The sequence below is a fragment of the Macaca nemestrina genome, chromosome 6 (assembly GCF_043159975.1).
Source record: "Macaca nemestrina isolate mMacNem1 chromosome 6, mMacNem.hap1, whole genome shotgun sequence".
In the NCBI taxonomy this organism is placed as follows: domain Eukaryota; kingdom Metazoa; phylum Chordata; class Mammalia; order Primates; family Cercopithecidae; genus Macaca; species Macaca nemestrina.
Window position 1 is genome coordinate 64,497,345 of NC_092130.1, and position 15,734 is coordinate 64,513,078.

The window sequence follows — 15,734 nt, forward strand, 5'->3', positions numbered from 1 at the left end:
AAAGAGGAGAGTAAATAATCTGCAACCAGATATATGGTTTTATTCCTGGATGTACTCTTTGTTAACTGTGTGACTTTGGGCAAGTTACTTATCTTCTCTGTGCCTGAGATTTCCTCATTTGTAGCACAGAGAAACCAATAGTATCTACCTCATGGTGGTGTTGTGAGAACTGAGTTCATACACTTACTTTATACATATATGTACATACTCATAGAATGATATCTGGCACATAATAAGCATGCATTAACACTGACTTATTTTTAAGTACTACCTCTGGACCTTATCTGAAAAGTCAGTTCTAGAATTCTAAGGACAATAAAATCTTATAGGAAGTTTTCTTTTAAGGAATGTTATCTTTCTGCATTATATTACTGCTTATCAAGGAAGAGGTCAACTGTGCTAACCTTTAACTATGTTTCATTATATTGACAGTGAAAGAATTTCTCATAGGAACTTCAACTGCTGCCACTTGGAATCTTCTTAGAATGCTGGCAATACTCAATGAAGAAAATCAGTAGGGTGGTTACCAGAGACTGGTGGTGGGAATAAAAAGAGGAATGGGGAAAGCAAAAATGTTGATCAAAGGGTACAAAGTTTCAGTTAGACTGGAGGAATAAGTTTTTGTGATCTACTGAACTGCATGACTGCAGTTAATAATAATGTATATTTAAAACTTCCAAAATAATGTATTTTTAACATTCTCCCCACAAAGAAATAACAAGTTGATGAGATGACAGATACGTTGCTGGGTGCGGTGGCTCACGTTTGTAATCCCAGCACTTTGGGAGGCCAAGGCCTAGGATCACTTGAAGCCAAGAATTTCATACCATCCTAGGCTACAAAGTAAGACCCCATCTAAACAAAACAAAACGTTTCAAAAACTTAGTTGAGCATGGTGGCGGGCACCTGGAGTCCTGGCTACCAAGGAGGCCAAGCCAAAAGGATCCCTTGAAGCCCTTGAAAAGGTTGAGGCTGCAGTGAGCTAATGATCACACCACTGCCTGTCAGCCTGGGCATCAGGGCACTCCAGCCTGGAAGAGAGAGCAAGATGGTATCTCTTTAAAAAAAAAAAAAAAAAAAAAAGATGCTGGATATATTAACTAGCTTGATTGAATCCTTTTATAATGTGTACATAGATCAAAACATCACACTGTACCCCATTAATACGCACAATTATTATGTCAATTAAAAATGAATTTAAAAAATAGGAAAGAATGCCTTAAAATTTTAATCAAACATCCAAAGGCTAAAGCTAAACTTAAATAAGTATCTGCTGACATAAAACTATTTCCCTTATTTAACTTAACAGCTTTCATTAAGGAGCCTAGAACTTACTTCAGGCTGATCAGATTTCCTAACAGTATAGTTTCACAACAGAAGTCAAAAGAGCTATATTTCAGTTGGTCACAACTCCTAGATTACATCAGTCTAAAGACAACTACAGTTACAAAAAGGCAAAAACTTTTATTATTTTAATATTTAATTCATTAATGAAAAACAAAAATAAACTTTACAAAATCAGAAACCCACTAATAATGTTTTCTCTTTTCCTATGTTTCCCTCCTGTCCTTATGCATATATCACAAAGGCAACTTTAAAACTTCCCTCTAATCATATCAATATGTCATTATCCTCATCATTCTTTTAAAAATTTAGGAAAGTGTTTTCTTAAAATGCATTCGTTCACTCTGGTAGATGTTAAAATATAGAGGATTACCAAGATCAAAGACAAACAGCGTATGATCTAATACAAGAAGTAAAACATAAGATATCATTATTTTGGACTTATAGTTTTGTATTTTGCCTTTTTTATATTTCAAAAAAAGAAACAGAATTCCTCATAATCAACTAGGCGCAGTGGCTCACGCCTATAATCCCAGCACTTTGGGAGGCCAAGGTGGGAGGATCGCTTGAGGCCAGGAGTTCCAGACAAGCCTGGGCAACATGGTGAAACTCCATCTCTACAAAAAAATACAAAAATTAGCTGGGCATGGTGATGCATGCCTGTAGTCCCAGTTACTCAGGAGGGTGAAGTGGGAGGATCACCTGAGCCCAGGAAGATCAAGGCTGCGAGTGAGCTGTGATCATACCACTGGACTCCAGCCTAGGTGGCTGTGAGGTCCTGGTTGAATAAAAATATTAAAATAGGACTGGCTCACACCTGTAATCCCTGTACTTTGGGAGGCCAAGGCAAGAAGATCATTTGAGGTCAGGAGTTCAAGACTGCCCTGATCAACATGGTGAAACCCCATCTCTACTAAAAATACAAAAAAAGTGGCCAGGCGTGGTGGTGTATGCCTGTAGTCCCAGCTACTCGGGAGACTGAGGCAGGAGAATCGCTTGAACCTGGGAGGTGGAGGTTGCAGTGAGCTGAGATCGCGCCACTGCTCTCCAGCCTGGGTTACAGAGTGAAACTCCGTCTCAAAAAAAAAAAAAAAAAAAAAAAAATACACACACACATCTATATATATATAGAGAGAAAGTAACTTTTCATAATAAAAGGTACAGGGCAATTTCTGACATAATAATAGCACAAATAACATACTGTAAGAAGTCAAGAGGAATAATGATTTTGAGCAGCAATATTGTCATCTTCAAAGAAAAGTGACAGATACTGAGGAAGGGCCTTAAAGAATAGGTAGAATTCAAAAATATAGAGAATGGGGAGTATGAAGTTACATGAAGGGCAGAAGTAAAAATGTGGACAAAATCACAGAATCAAGAAAATATATGAAGAATAATAAGTTTATGTTGCACTTAAAAAAAAGAGATGTCTGAGGACAAAGCCTCCGAGCACTCCAAACATTTAGGAATCATGAAAAAGAGAAGACCCTAGCAAAGAAAATTCAGTTAGTGTGTTTTTTGCCAATGCCTCTCCTAAGTGACAAGTCTGGCTGGAGACTCTGTACATGGGCAGGCCTAACTTCAGCCAGAGTGTACAAAGAACCAGCAATCAGGATGGCAGGATTCTTAAATCCCAAACAAGAAGAGACTAGGGCACCTACAATAGTAACTTAATTAGAACTCTCCAAGATACCTCATTAAATTTCTTCAGAGAAGAATTCTCTCATATTTTCTCTTACAATGTATAAAAAATGCTTAGCACACACAAAAAAGTACTAAATAAATGGCAGGTATAATTAACCCCCTAAACCACCATCAACCATTCTGCTTTGGTTTGAATGTATCCCCCAAAGTTCATGTGTTGGAAATTTAATCTCCAATGCAACAGTGTTAAAAGGTAAGACCTTTAAAAGGTGATAAGGTCATGAGAGCTCTGCTCTCATGAATGAATGAAGGTCATTATTACAGTAGTGGGTTTGTTATCAAAGCGAGTTTGCTCCCACATTTGCCCACATGTGCATACCATGTGATGCCTTCCACCATGTTATGATGCAGCAGGAAGGCCCTCACCACATGTGGCTCCCTGACCTTGGACTTCCCAGCCTCCAGAACCATGAACCAAATAAATTTCTGTTCACTATAAATTATCCAGTCTCAAGTATTCTGTTATAGAAGCACAAAATGAACTAAGACACATATTAAAATGTTTCCCAATTTCAGGGGCAAACACTCTATTACTGAAATAACAAAAAGCTGAGAAGGTGACAGACTGAGTTTGAAATATTTAGAGGGTCAACCATGGTGGCAGCTGGAAGGTCTAAGAACTCCAAGAACAAGATAAAATTTGGGAGGAAAACTTGGGGTAAAGTACCAAGACAATTCAATAGGGAAAGAATAATCAACAAACGGTGCTCGAACAACTAAATATCCACATGTAAAAGAATGAAACTGGATCCCCACCTTATACCATACACAAAACTAACCTGAAATGAACCACTGACCTAGGTATAAGAATTAAGGCTACTAAACTCTTGAAAGGAAAAATGGTTACAAGATTTTGACCTTGGAGTAGGCAAAGATTTTTGAGAGAGGATACCAAAAGCTCAAGTGAAGAAAAAAGAGATAAACTAGATGATATCAAAATTCAAAACCACTGTGCTGTAAGTGACAGCAGCAAGAAAGTAAAAAGACAACCTATGGAATGAGAGGAGATACATGCACAACATATACCTGATAAAGGATTTGCACGCAGAGTATATTAAGAACTCCTACAAGTCAATAATAAAATGACAACTCAACTTAAAAACAGGCAAAGGATTTGAATATATATTTCTTTCAAAGAGATATGTAAATGGACGATAATCACATGAAGAGATGTTCATCATCATCTGTCATCAGGAAAATGTAAGTGAAAATCACAATGAGATACTACTTGATACCCATCGGGACAGCTAGAATAAAAATGACTGACAATAACAATAGTTGGTTAGGACATGAAGAAACTGGAGCCCTCAGACATTGTTGGTGGGAAGGCACAATGGTACAGTCACTTTAGAATATAGTCTGGCATTTTTCCAAATAATTAAACATATTCTTACCACATGATTTGGCAATTTTACTCCCAATTACATACCCAAGAGAAATGAGAACATATGGTCACACAAAAATTCCCACATGAATGCTCATAGCATCATTACTCATGGTAACCAAAAAGTGGAAACAACTCAAATGTCCACCAATTGATAAATGAACAAACAAGATGCAGTGTATATACATCTCTCCATACTAAAATATTATTTGGCTATAAAAAGTAATGAAATATTAATATATGCTACAACATAGGCGAACCCTGAAAGCATCATGTTAAGTAAAAGAAGCCAATTACAAGGCTGTAATACTTCATGATTCCATTTATATAAAATGTTCAGAATAGAAAAATCTATGGAAACAAAACAGATTAGTGGTTGCCAGGGATGGTGGGGAGTGGGGATTGAAGAGTGACTGCTAATGGTACTAAATTTCATTTAGTTTGATAAAAATGTTCTAAACTTAGATTGTGGCGATGGTTGCACACCACGATATAATTCTAGAAGCCACTGAGATGTTTTTTAAAAAGGTTGGCTAATTCTCAGAGAAAAAGAAAAAAAGCTGGGGCAACTTTTATAGCCATACTTTCTCCTATAAAAGTCTTCTTACAGAACTTTTCTGTTGAAGAGTGTTTGGGACTTCGCATTTTATAATAAGCAGCAAGTTCATTCTAAAACAGGGCCCACATACTCTGGTTTCTCTTCAGATCTTATAAACCTTTTGCCTTTTACCAAAACAGGGCCCATATAATTTAAACACTGGGGTTTTTGGAAAAAAATAAAATAAAAGAGATAATTCATTCTGAGAAAATACAAAGAGTATTTGAGAACAATCTCTGGTGTGTTCTATGGTACTATGACTAACTACATGATCTTCCAATTAGAAGTAGGAAGTAACAAGCAGTAATAAAAGTAATCATTACTATTTACACAATTACTAAGTCTTTATATGTCAGGTTCTGCAACCATTCTCTTATTTAATCTTATCCAAAAATCTTACTCAAAATTGAAGTCCACATTGGTTATAGTATACTATACAATGTACTACTATATAGTAATTAAAAAATTATTTTCTGGGTATGATACCAAAAGCAAGCACCAGCAACAACAACAACAACAACAAAACATGTAAGTTAAATCTCATTAAAAAGTTGTATCAAAGGACACTATCAACAGAGTAAAAAGGCAACCACAGAATTAGAGAAAATATTTGCAAATCATATATACAATAGGAGACTGATATCTAGAATATATTTTTAAAACTCCTACAACTAAACAATAAAAGCAAACAACTGAATATTAAAATGGGCGAAAGACTCAAATAGGTATTTTTCCAAAGATACACAAATGGCCAATAAACACATGAAAGGACCCGCAACAGCACTAGTCACTAAAGAAATGCAAATCAAAACCATGAGATATCACTTCATAAACATTAGGATGGCTATTTTCAAAAAACAAAAAGTAACGTGGATGTAGAGAAACTAAAACCTTTGTGCATTGCTGGTGGGAAGGTAAAACGGTACAGCCGCTGTGGAAAATGATGTGACACTTCCCCAGAAAAAAGCGAAGCATAAAATTACCATATAATCTAACAATTCCACTTCTAGGTATGTACCTATAAAAAGTAAAAGCAGGAACTCAAACAGATATCTGTACATCTACGTTCACAGCAGCATTATTCAGAATAGCCAAAGGATGAAGCAACCTAAGTTTCCACTGACAAACGGATAAACAAAATACGGTATTGAGAAAGAAACTTTTATCTGAGGAATGCAAGTCCTTTTAAATGATCTGGCCCAGAAAGGCAATCAAATGTGACAGCAATCACATCCTACTTCCCTCCTTTGAGCTATGGTAAACACATCTATTGAAACTGCTTTATACTGCCACAAGTAACTAGAAAATAACCTAATAATGCTACACCACACATTATAACCAACTCCCTGTATCTCAACAATGTTAGTCAATCATTAACCAACGTTGTATCTATAAACTAGTGAGAATTCTTGACAGACAACTTAGTATCATCCCACTCCATGTCCCCTTTATTTAATGCCTGACTCTCCCAGGCAACTGTTCTCATTTTGGCTCAAGTAAACTCTGAATACTATTTTGTGCTTGAGCCTCTTCCTTTTAGGTCAATGGTATGTACACACATACAATGAAATATTATTCCATCTTAACAATTAAGGAAGTTTTGATACATGCTATACAACATGAGTGAACTTCGAAAACATACTGAAAGAAAAGCCAGTTTCAAAAAGACAAAAATTCCATGATGCCTCCTATATGAGGTTCTTAGAGCAGTCAAATTTATAGAGACACAAAGTAGAATGGTGTTTGCCAGGTACTAGGAGAAGGGGATAATAGGAAGTTAGTGTTTAATGTGTAAGGAGTTTCTGCTGGGAAAGATTAAGTTCTACAGATGGATGGTGGTGATGGTGACACAACAATGTGAATATACTTCATGCCACAAAACTGTACACTTGGAACCGTTAAAATGATAAATTTTATGTTATATATTTTTACTACAATAAGGTTTATTTTATAACCCTTTCATATCACACTAAGATATATTAATGACAGGAAATAGCAGGATATGTATGCGGTAGAATCAACTGGTACTCTTCCTCGGTAAGTACAAGGTAATTGAAACAATTCAGTGAGTCTGGAATATTAAAAGATAGTCCTTTCCTCCTGAGTAACAAAGAGAACTGTGACTGACAGTAAGTGATTCTTGTAATTATATCAGGATTGCAAGAGTGGAAAAATGTAAATGCTTTTTGGCACAATAGAGGTGGGTCCAGTGGGCTTCACATAAACTCTATTCACATATAATGAAGACAATAAGTTAAGAAAAAAAATCATTTTCTTCTTGAGTTGTGTTACTTTACAGATGACTTAGGAAAGCTTGATCACAGGTCTCATTGATAGAGAGGCTGTACAGAACTGGAGCACTCATGTTTTTTGTTTCTTTTGCTTTTTGGTTTTTTTTTTTTTTTTTTTCCAGGAGACAGGGGTCCTGTTATGGTTGCCTAGCATGGCCTCAACTCCTGGGCTCAGGCAATCTTCCCACCTTAGCCTCCCAAGTAGCTGGGACTATAGGCACACACCATGCCTGGTTTTGATGCACTGACTTTTATCTTTATTCACTGGCCTAGCAACCCCATCTTTCCAGAGCCTAACAATAACTGGGTAGAGAAGAAAGTAACTAATCAGAGGAGAGCCTCATGGCCCCTTCTGCAGAGGCACAGTTCAAATGGCAAAATACAAGTATGATTTGAAGAGGAGTATCTCCTCTTGTGGAGAACATGCTGGGCATGATGTCATCAAACTGAATGATGTCAAGAAGGGGCATGGTGTGGCATACAGGCATGATCTGTCCCCATCATTCTCTTTAGCTTCATCTCCTGCCTCTCTTCCCTGTGATTTCTCAGCTTACCTTCTTGCTATTCCTGAACACATCAAGTGTGGTCCCATTTGAGGGACACTGCACCTCTTTCTGCCTGAAACATTCATTTCTTTGCTGTTCTTATAATTCTCCCTCTTTTATCTCATTCAGTTTTCCTCTCAAATGTCAGGTCGTCAAAGAGGTATTCCCGATGACCCTATCTAATACAGGCTCTCCTCCGTCAAGCTTTATTCTCTTATACTGTTTCGTTTTTCTTCAGACTAATTACAATCTTAAATAATTTATTGCCTATCTCCTATCACCAGAATGTAAACTCATAGGGCAAGGGTGACATCTGTCTTACTCATCACTGTATTACTAGTGCTTACAATAGGGCCATACAAGCAACAAATAAATACTTGAAAGAATATGGACAGGACAAGAGAAGAGTGTAACGGAGAGACAGATCAGAAAGTATCCAGAAAGCTCACTCCTCTTCCCACAGGCCTATCTCTAGAAGGCCTAGTCAGAGGCCTAACTCTACAGGTGCTTCCTCCACTTGGAGTCTTAAGAAAACAGTTGGTAGCTAGAATTGTTCTTTTTTCATCTCCGTATCCTTCTAAGAGTTGCCTGATTCTTCAGCAAAGAATTCTAACTATATTGTAGTTCAAAGGATTTGATGAGAGGAAAGCTGAAAAGGCGGGATGGGTGAAGAAAGAATGTGCTTAGTTAGCCTAATGTGAGAGTTTTATATAACAAGAAGTTGGAAGGGGACTGGGCCGTCTCGATGGTAACAGCTCAGAACCCCCTTGAATTATAAACAGCAGTGACAAAATCCATAATCCCCAGGTACAAAGAAGACTCTAAGTGCTAAAGGCAAGAATGAACTCTTGACTTTCAAACAAAAATTAGCGAAGATTTCCCTTTAGAATGAAAAAGACAAGGACACTGATAACCTCAGGTTACACAGGTTTAAGTTTAATTTTATACAAAAGATATACATACAGTTCTTAAAACATGCAAATTATTAATGTGCTATTAACATATATTGTGTTTTTTAAATTTTAACAATAGAGTGGCTGAACATTAACATACTCAGTTACCTTAAAGCCACAATGTCTAATAAATCCACCATCAGCTTCAAAGCATTTATTTGTGTTATTAATGTCTAAAAGGTATATCCTATTCACTGGGACATTCTGAAAGGAAAAATAAAGACTGGGGGAAATACACTAAGTGTTAATAATTACCTGTGTGTGGGAAAATCAAGAATGACCTTAGTGGCCTTAATACTTAATTTTCCACATAGTCACAAAAAAGAAACTTACTTAAAATTGAAAACACCTTTGCTAAAGAATATAATATAGGTACGTTATGTAAGGCCTTCTTTTAGAAAAGCCATGAAATGACCTATAACATTATACTGTTTATAACAGTTACCTCAAAACCAAAGATCATTTTAACTTTGAACACTTTATTTCCTCCTTTACAATTAAATATTCAAAAGGTTTAACCTTAATTTTTAAAAAGCAAGTTTTCCAGCATACTTCATATAAAAACTGTGACCGTATCAGCATTGGGGTTTTTCGAGGACACTTTGATACAAGGAAAACCTGAAATTAAGACCTATTGTGACACATGTTCAGTATTGCATATTACAAGGAACCATTCCTGATATTAACCTCAGAAGCATATTAAAATTACAGAAAACTAATATATATTAAAAGCTAATAAAGAGGGAACAGTGGTGACAGATATGTTAATTAGCTTGATTTACCCATTTCACAATACATACATATACGAAAATGGCATGTACACTGTAAATATGTGTAATTTTTTTTGTCATCTGTACCTTAATAAAAAATTTTTTTTTTTTAATTTTTTGAGACTGAGTCTCCTCTGGCACCCAGGCTGGAGTGCAATGGTACAATCTCAGCTCACTGCAGCCTCAACCTCCGGAGCTCAAGCAATCCTCCCACCTCAGTCACCTAAGTAGCTAGGACTATAGGTGTGTGCTAACATGACTCGCTAATTTTTGTATTTTTTGCATAGAGACAGGGTTTTGCCACATTGCCCAGGCTGGTCTTGAACTCCGGAGCTCAAATGATCCTCCCACCTAGGCCTCCCAACATGCTGGGATTACAGGCATGAGCCACCGTGCCCGGCCATAAAAATAAATATTTTTTTAAAAGTTTAGAAGAGGAAATAGCAGACCCTTGTTTGCCTACCCACCATCCACTCCTTTCTTTAATCTTTCCAACAGAATATCCATTTCATTCCCGTTTGCACTCTCATCTTCAGCTCCAATCCAAGGTTAGATCTTGATTAGGGTAAGCTATTAATATTATTGGTCTTGGGTGGGTCTAAGCAGAATGAAGAAAAAGACACAGTCCAGGACTGCAGAAACAGATAGTTGTCTCTTTCTGAATTGAACTGATTACCACCAATTTCAAGGAGAAAAACAGCCTTTGGAAATAGTAATTTTGTGATGAGCAAAGCAGAGAAAGAAAAAGAAATTGGATGTACAATAAAGTCATCGATTTGTTGAATCATTTAATTTTGGAATCCGTCTACTACTCTGCACTTTCTATAATGTACCTCACATAGTTCTTTCTAAACATTTGAGTCAGGCTACATAAAACCCAATTTATGCAGACAAATGCATTATAACTAATATGGAAGGAAACCAAATCGTATGGAATTTTCTTCTTAACAAAAAGCTGAAATGCCATGTGTTAATACGTGTTAACACCCTCATACTCAGCAGTGTTGATAATTCTATCTTGATCACAGACTTAAGTTTAATTATCCCATCTGCCACAATGTCTTAATAGTCACTAAAAAAAGACATCAGTGAACATGGATGGATCTTTTTAAGGGATATTTTTAAAAGAAAAAATAAGTTATCTATACTTTCAATACTTTGTATTTTTATGTTAAAATTTTAAAAGAAAAACGGGAAAGAAGAATCTTAGAGTTTCTCCTAAGGCTTGCATTTGGTTAACAGTTTAATTAAATATAGTTTATTAAAAAATTGAGGCAACTCATATACATTAACTTGAAAATTTTCCGGCTTGTACTTCATATATGTGTGGTGTGTACGCACACATGCATATATACACATGGTATTTTATATCTGCAGAAACTACTAAGATAATCCACACAAAAGAAAGACATTTCCACTTTATAAAAGTAATTCACAGGCCAGGCATAGTGGCTCAGATCTTTATCCCAGCACTTGGAGAGGCCAAAGTTGGAGGACTGCTTGAGGCCAGGAGGTTAAGACCAGCCTAAGCAAAGTGAGACCTTTTCTCTATAAAAAAAAAATTTTTTTAAGTAATTCACCAGAGGATACACTATGGAATCATAACCCAAGAGATTTTTTTTGTTTGATAGCTACGTAAAAGTATATTTGGTTTATAAGATATAAGTCTCATTAGTTATTTACAGTAACGCACAAATACTTTTAGGCAAGTATTAAAAGACTAAAGGTTACTGTTGCCAAGTCGCTGAAGCTACACATCAACTTAAAAAGACAAATGAAGAAAAATATTTGAATTTGTGCAGTCATAGACCAAGGATATAGAAGGCAAAAACAAAAAGGGAGGCATTCTGAGTACAGACTGGAATTTTTTTTTTTTTGAGACGGAGTCTCGTTCTGTCACCCAGGCTGGAATGCAATGGCACGATCTCAGCTCACTGTAGCCTCTACCTCCCCAGGTTCAAGCAATTCTCCTACCTCAGCCTCCCGAGTAGCTGCAATTATAGGCGTGCGCTACCATGCCTCGCTAATTTTTGTATTTTTAGTAGAGATGGGGTTTCACCATGTTGGCCAGACTGGTCTTGAACTCCTGACCTCAGGTGATCCGCCTGCCTCAGCCTCCCAAAGTGTTGAGATTACAGGCATGAGCCAAGGCACCCAGCCCACACTTGAATTCGTAATGTCTAACTCTAGCAGAATGAACCAAAACTTCCGTTTAGCACAACAGGTGTGTGACTTCATATTTCTCACATATAACAGCTTGGAGCCACAATTGAATCTAACAATCCATTACAGCATGAAATGGAAATGTGCACTGTTAAAGGGCAGATGAATATATAAGTTGTTATATTATGAGGGAGATAAATGAGGAATGAAAATGCAATGCAGTAGCATAAACTTGTTGGCAAAGGGTTAAACATTTTTCAAATGGCTTAGTGTTAAACCATTACTGTTGGACTCAAACCTCAGCATCCTGCCAGCATATGGAATCGTTAGCTCAGTCACATCCCTAGATATTGTTCAATAAATTAAACTCAAAATTTTTATTCATATTGGACATATACGTCTTAGAGACCTCTTAAAACAGAAACAGCTGAGTAACAGGTATTCCATCACTACTTTTATGCTAAAGGCAGAAATTCGTAAAACCTCTAGTTAGTGAAGGACTACATTTTAAAAGACAGACGGAAACTCAGGAAGTCAATTCTAATCCAAACTCTATCCCAAGCTAGGAGATTCTAAATAAATGCATTTAGCAAAGAGTTAGTTTTCTATGTTCAAGCCTCAGTGTTGACTGCTAAGAATGACACAAATATCTCTAAAATCTCATACGTTCCTTCAAGTATTCCATAGGATGGCTGCCACGAGGAATTACAGGCTGTGAACAAGAATATTGTGCCATAACAAAGATAAAAAATAAAATCCTAAAACACAAGAGGAGCCTTTGAGCAAGATCAAAGGCTTCACAGACTGTTTAGGTGACGTTTGTGCTGGGCCTAGAACAAGGGGTTGAATTTGTACACGTGGCAACGGAAAGGAAGGACATTCCAGGCAGCAAGAATAGAATGACGCCCTACACAGACACTTTCAACTCATGTTCCCTTACACAGTCTGCTCCTGCTATGTAGAAGTTCCTGGGGTTCTTCCAACAGGCACTCTCTTCAGGGTTTTTGCATTTGCTGCTCCTTGTACCTGGGATGCTCTTCCCCTAGATATCTGCAAGGCTGCCTTTCTTACCTCGTTCAAGTCTTTGCTCAAATGCCACCTTCTCAGTGAGAACTTACCAGACTATCCTATTTTCAACTGTCATCCTCTCAGTCTCTAAGACTCTTCCGTGCTTTATTTTTTTTCCACAGCACTTAATACTATCTGGCATGCTATAATATAGCCTACTCCTTAATAGCTCTATCTATGTTTCTCAAGCAAGGGCAAAAGTTATCTGTTCATCTTCAGATTTTAAAACTGTTTCTGCATATTGTAGGCATGAATTAAATATCTGCCGACAAACTGATGGAATGAATGAATGAAAAAAAAATAACTGCCCTCAAAAAGGTTATGGTCTAGTGGAGGAAGCAAATATGTAAATAATCTTAAATTATTCCCGAAAGACAAAAAAAACCACACTCGGCAAAACCCAACTTATAGAAACTTAATACACAGAAACAACTTCTCATACTCCACTTATACATGGCCAGTGACCACCAGATTCTTCTTTATATATCTTCTAGCTCTCTGCCCTCAGTGGCACTGTCACTCATACAACGGCCAAAAATGCCACCAGAGCTGCCACTGCTGCCAGAACTGCCTCTTCCCACATTAACCGTCACTGCTACCTAGTGAGTGATGGTAAACAATACTTCTGTTCCACTTTTGGACAAGGGAAAGGCAGATTCCTGAGTTTCTAAATTAAATGCATTTTTCAGTAGATAGTTACATTCTATACTACACGAATAGTATACACTGATTATATGGATTAGCCAGAAAACCCACTGTTTTGAACATTGCTTAAGTTTAGATATGGAAAAATAATTTTTTGAATTGTTTCACTATTGCAACATACCTTTTTTATACTGCAAATGGATGACACTGGCAAAATGGTTATGAAAAAGATTCCTTCAATAAAGGCCGGTACTATATTTTAACAAACAGGTAAAGTTAATGGCATTTTTTTCACTCGGGAGGATCAACTAGAATTTAAGCTGGATTACAGAATGATGTAGAATTTTTAAACAGACCATCAGTATTTAAGTTATACTAAATTAAAACCACACAGGAGTAGCAGAAAATATTCTTTATAGCTAGCAAAAGCAAAACAACTGAAAAAAAAATGAAGAATAAGCTCAAGATTTCTCACTTCAACTAACACCTCCACAGACTGCATTATCATTTTAGGCAAACTGACATTTTAACATTTACTTTGTAACGGCAAGATTGATTTCCATCTGGGACTTATCTGCATAAAAGTGTTAGCCTTGGCACAATTTCAAAATTGAATTGAAAGCTCATTTCTGGTTATAAGCAAAGTGCCACAATACCACACAACAGTTACACCTCACATTAATCCTACCACGGGGAACCCAATTTTATGTGTTTCAGCTAGTGAATTTTGCGCTCAGATGAGCACATACCTCTATAAAACCCTTCCTCGATCATCAATAAATCACTTATCTCTACTACCTTAATGCCTCCTGCACTTGTCCATACTAAACAGTATTCACACATCTAAAAGAGAAGTTCTACAAATGCTACTATTCTTCATAAATAGAAAAAAACTATAAATGATGGCAAATTCCCATACGTGGAAAAATGCCAAACCAGAAGCTGAAATCATAACTTTTAGGTATAGAACCACAGTTCCAATCACTCAACTACAAACGTCGCCGGTTACTTCGAGGGTAAATAATTTGCAGCCAGCTGCTAAAAGGCCTGATAAAAACATTAGGTCCTCACGTATCTTCCTCTTTAATAAGGAGGCACCTGAAAGTCACACTGGGCAGTCGGTCACGTATCGAAACATACAGGAGAGAGACTGTACAGAGCGTGCAGTTATCAAACGCAGGAAGCCAAAGTTCCTGCCCTATGAGAGGATTACAGTAAAAACCAGTAGCCCATCTGTCCAAAGAACAGAAAGAAGTCCACTTGGAAAGGCTGGGAGTCGGGGGAGCGGGGCGAGAAGAACAAGTTCCGCCCGGTCTTCCTCCTCCCGGGCTAACGGCAGCCGCGGGCGGCACAAGGCAGTCGCGCGGGATTGGCTCTTGGGGCCGGGGCGCAGGGCTCGGGGGCGCGGGTGGGCTGCCGCTGCCCGATCGGCGAGGGCCAGGCACCGGGAAGTCTCCAGGGCCTCGCCCGCGCAGCCGGGAAGGCACGCAGCCCACCGACGGGCGGAGGAACCGCCCGGGCAAAGCCACGTCGGTGGCTGACCGCGCGGCAGGGAGGTGGGCACCCCGTCCACACCCACCGGGAGGCTGACAGCCGGCGAGAGCCAGGCGGCCAGGATGGGAGAAGGGCCGCAGCGCGCCGGAGGGGGTCGCTCTGAGGAAGCCGCGCTGGGCGCTGCCCGTCGCCAACGACTCCCCCTCGCCCGGATCAGCAGCAGCTGGATACTCACGTAGGGTTGGTAGAACTTGGAGAGCCGCGGCTTCCCGTGGTTGTTGAAGATTAGGATCGCCTTAATCATGGCTGTGCCGGGCCGACCGGGTGGGCACTGGGGGCCAGGGCGGGGGCGGGCGCACGAGCCTCGCCTCGTAATCTCGCCGGCGATCCTTCCCCACCCGCCCCCTCCCGTACGCGCCCGCGCGCGCTCCCGTGTCGCCGGGCGGGGCCCGAGAGGCGGGGCCTGGGCGGGGCAGGCACTGAGGAAAGCGGAAACATTTGTAGATCTGAGCCAGCGGCCTAACAGGGGAGTGTGCGCATTCGACCAAGCACGGAGACGTTGCCCACCTCTCCTTTACTGAGGTCTGTAGTTGCGGAGAAACACATGTTGCGTTATTAACGTTCAGAAGTCTGCCACAGCTTCGATTTGAATGGCTTGCCAGGAACACCAAGTTTCACTGTGGAATTGGGTTCCCCTTCTCCGGCGCCTCCTTTGCTACGCTCTCTGAAGAAAAAGCACGCCCACTGCACGCGCTCAATCGCTACTTCCGCTCTC

The 15,734-nt window shown here is 38.8% G+C and overlaps 1 protein-coding gene across 8 annotated transcripts in view; it reads right to left on the bottom strand.

Annotated features, from left to right (window-relative positions):
• The window catches only part of LOC105500000 (adaptor related protein complex 3 subunit sigma 1), a 70,500-nt gene extending 54,834 nt beyond the window's left edge, over positions 1–15,666 (bottom strand). For 2 of the 8 annotated variants that reach the window (XR_011624769.1, XM_011772903.3), the window contains exon 1: positions 15,195–15,385. Coding sequence is in view for 7 of the 8 variants with exons in the window: in XM_011772903.3 (XP_011771205.1) it covers positions 15,195–15,263 (69 nt within the window). In the remaining variant the exon portion in view is untranslated. Of the gene's footprint in view, positions 1–15,194; positions 15,389–15,526 lie in introns of those variants that run through there. The other 6 variants (XM_071098581.1, XM_071098582.1, XM_011772902.3 and 3 more) reach the window with 4 other exon arrangements.
• Between the last annotated feature and the right edge of the window lie 68 nt (positions 15,667–15,734).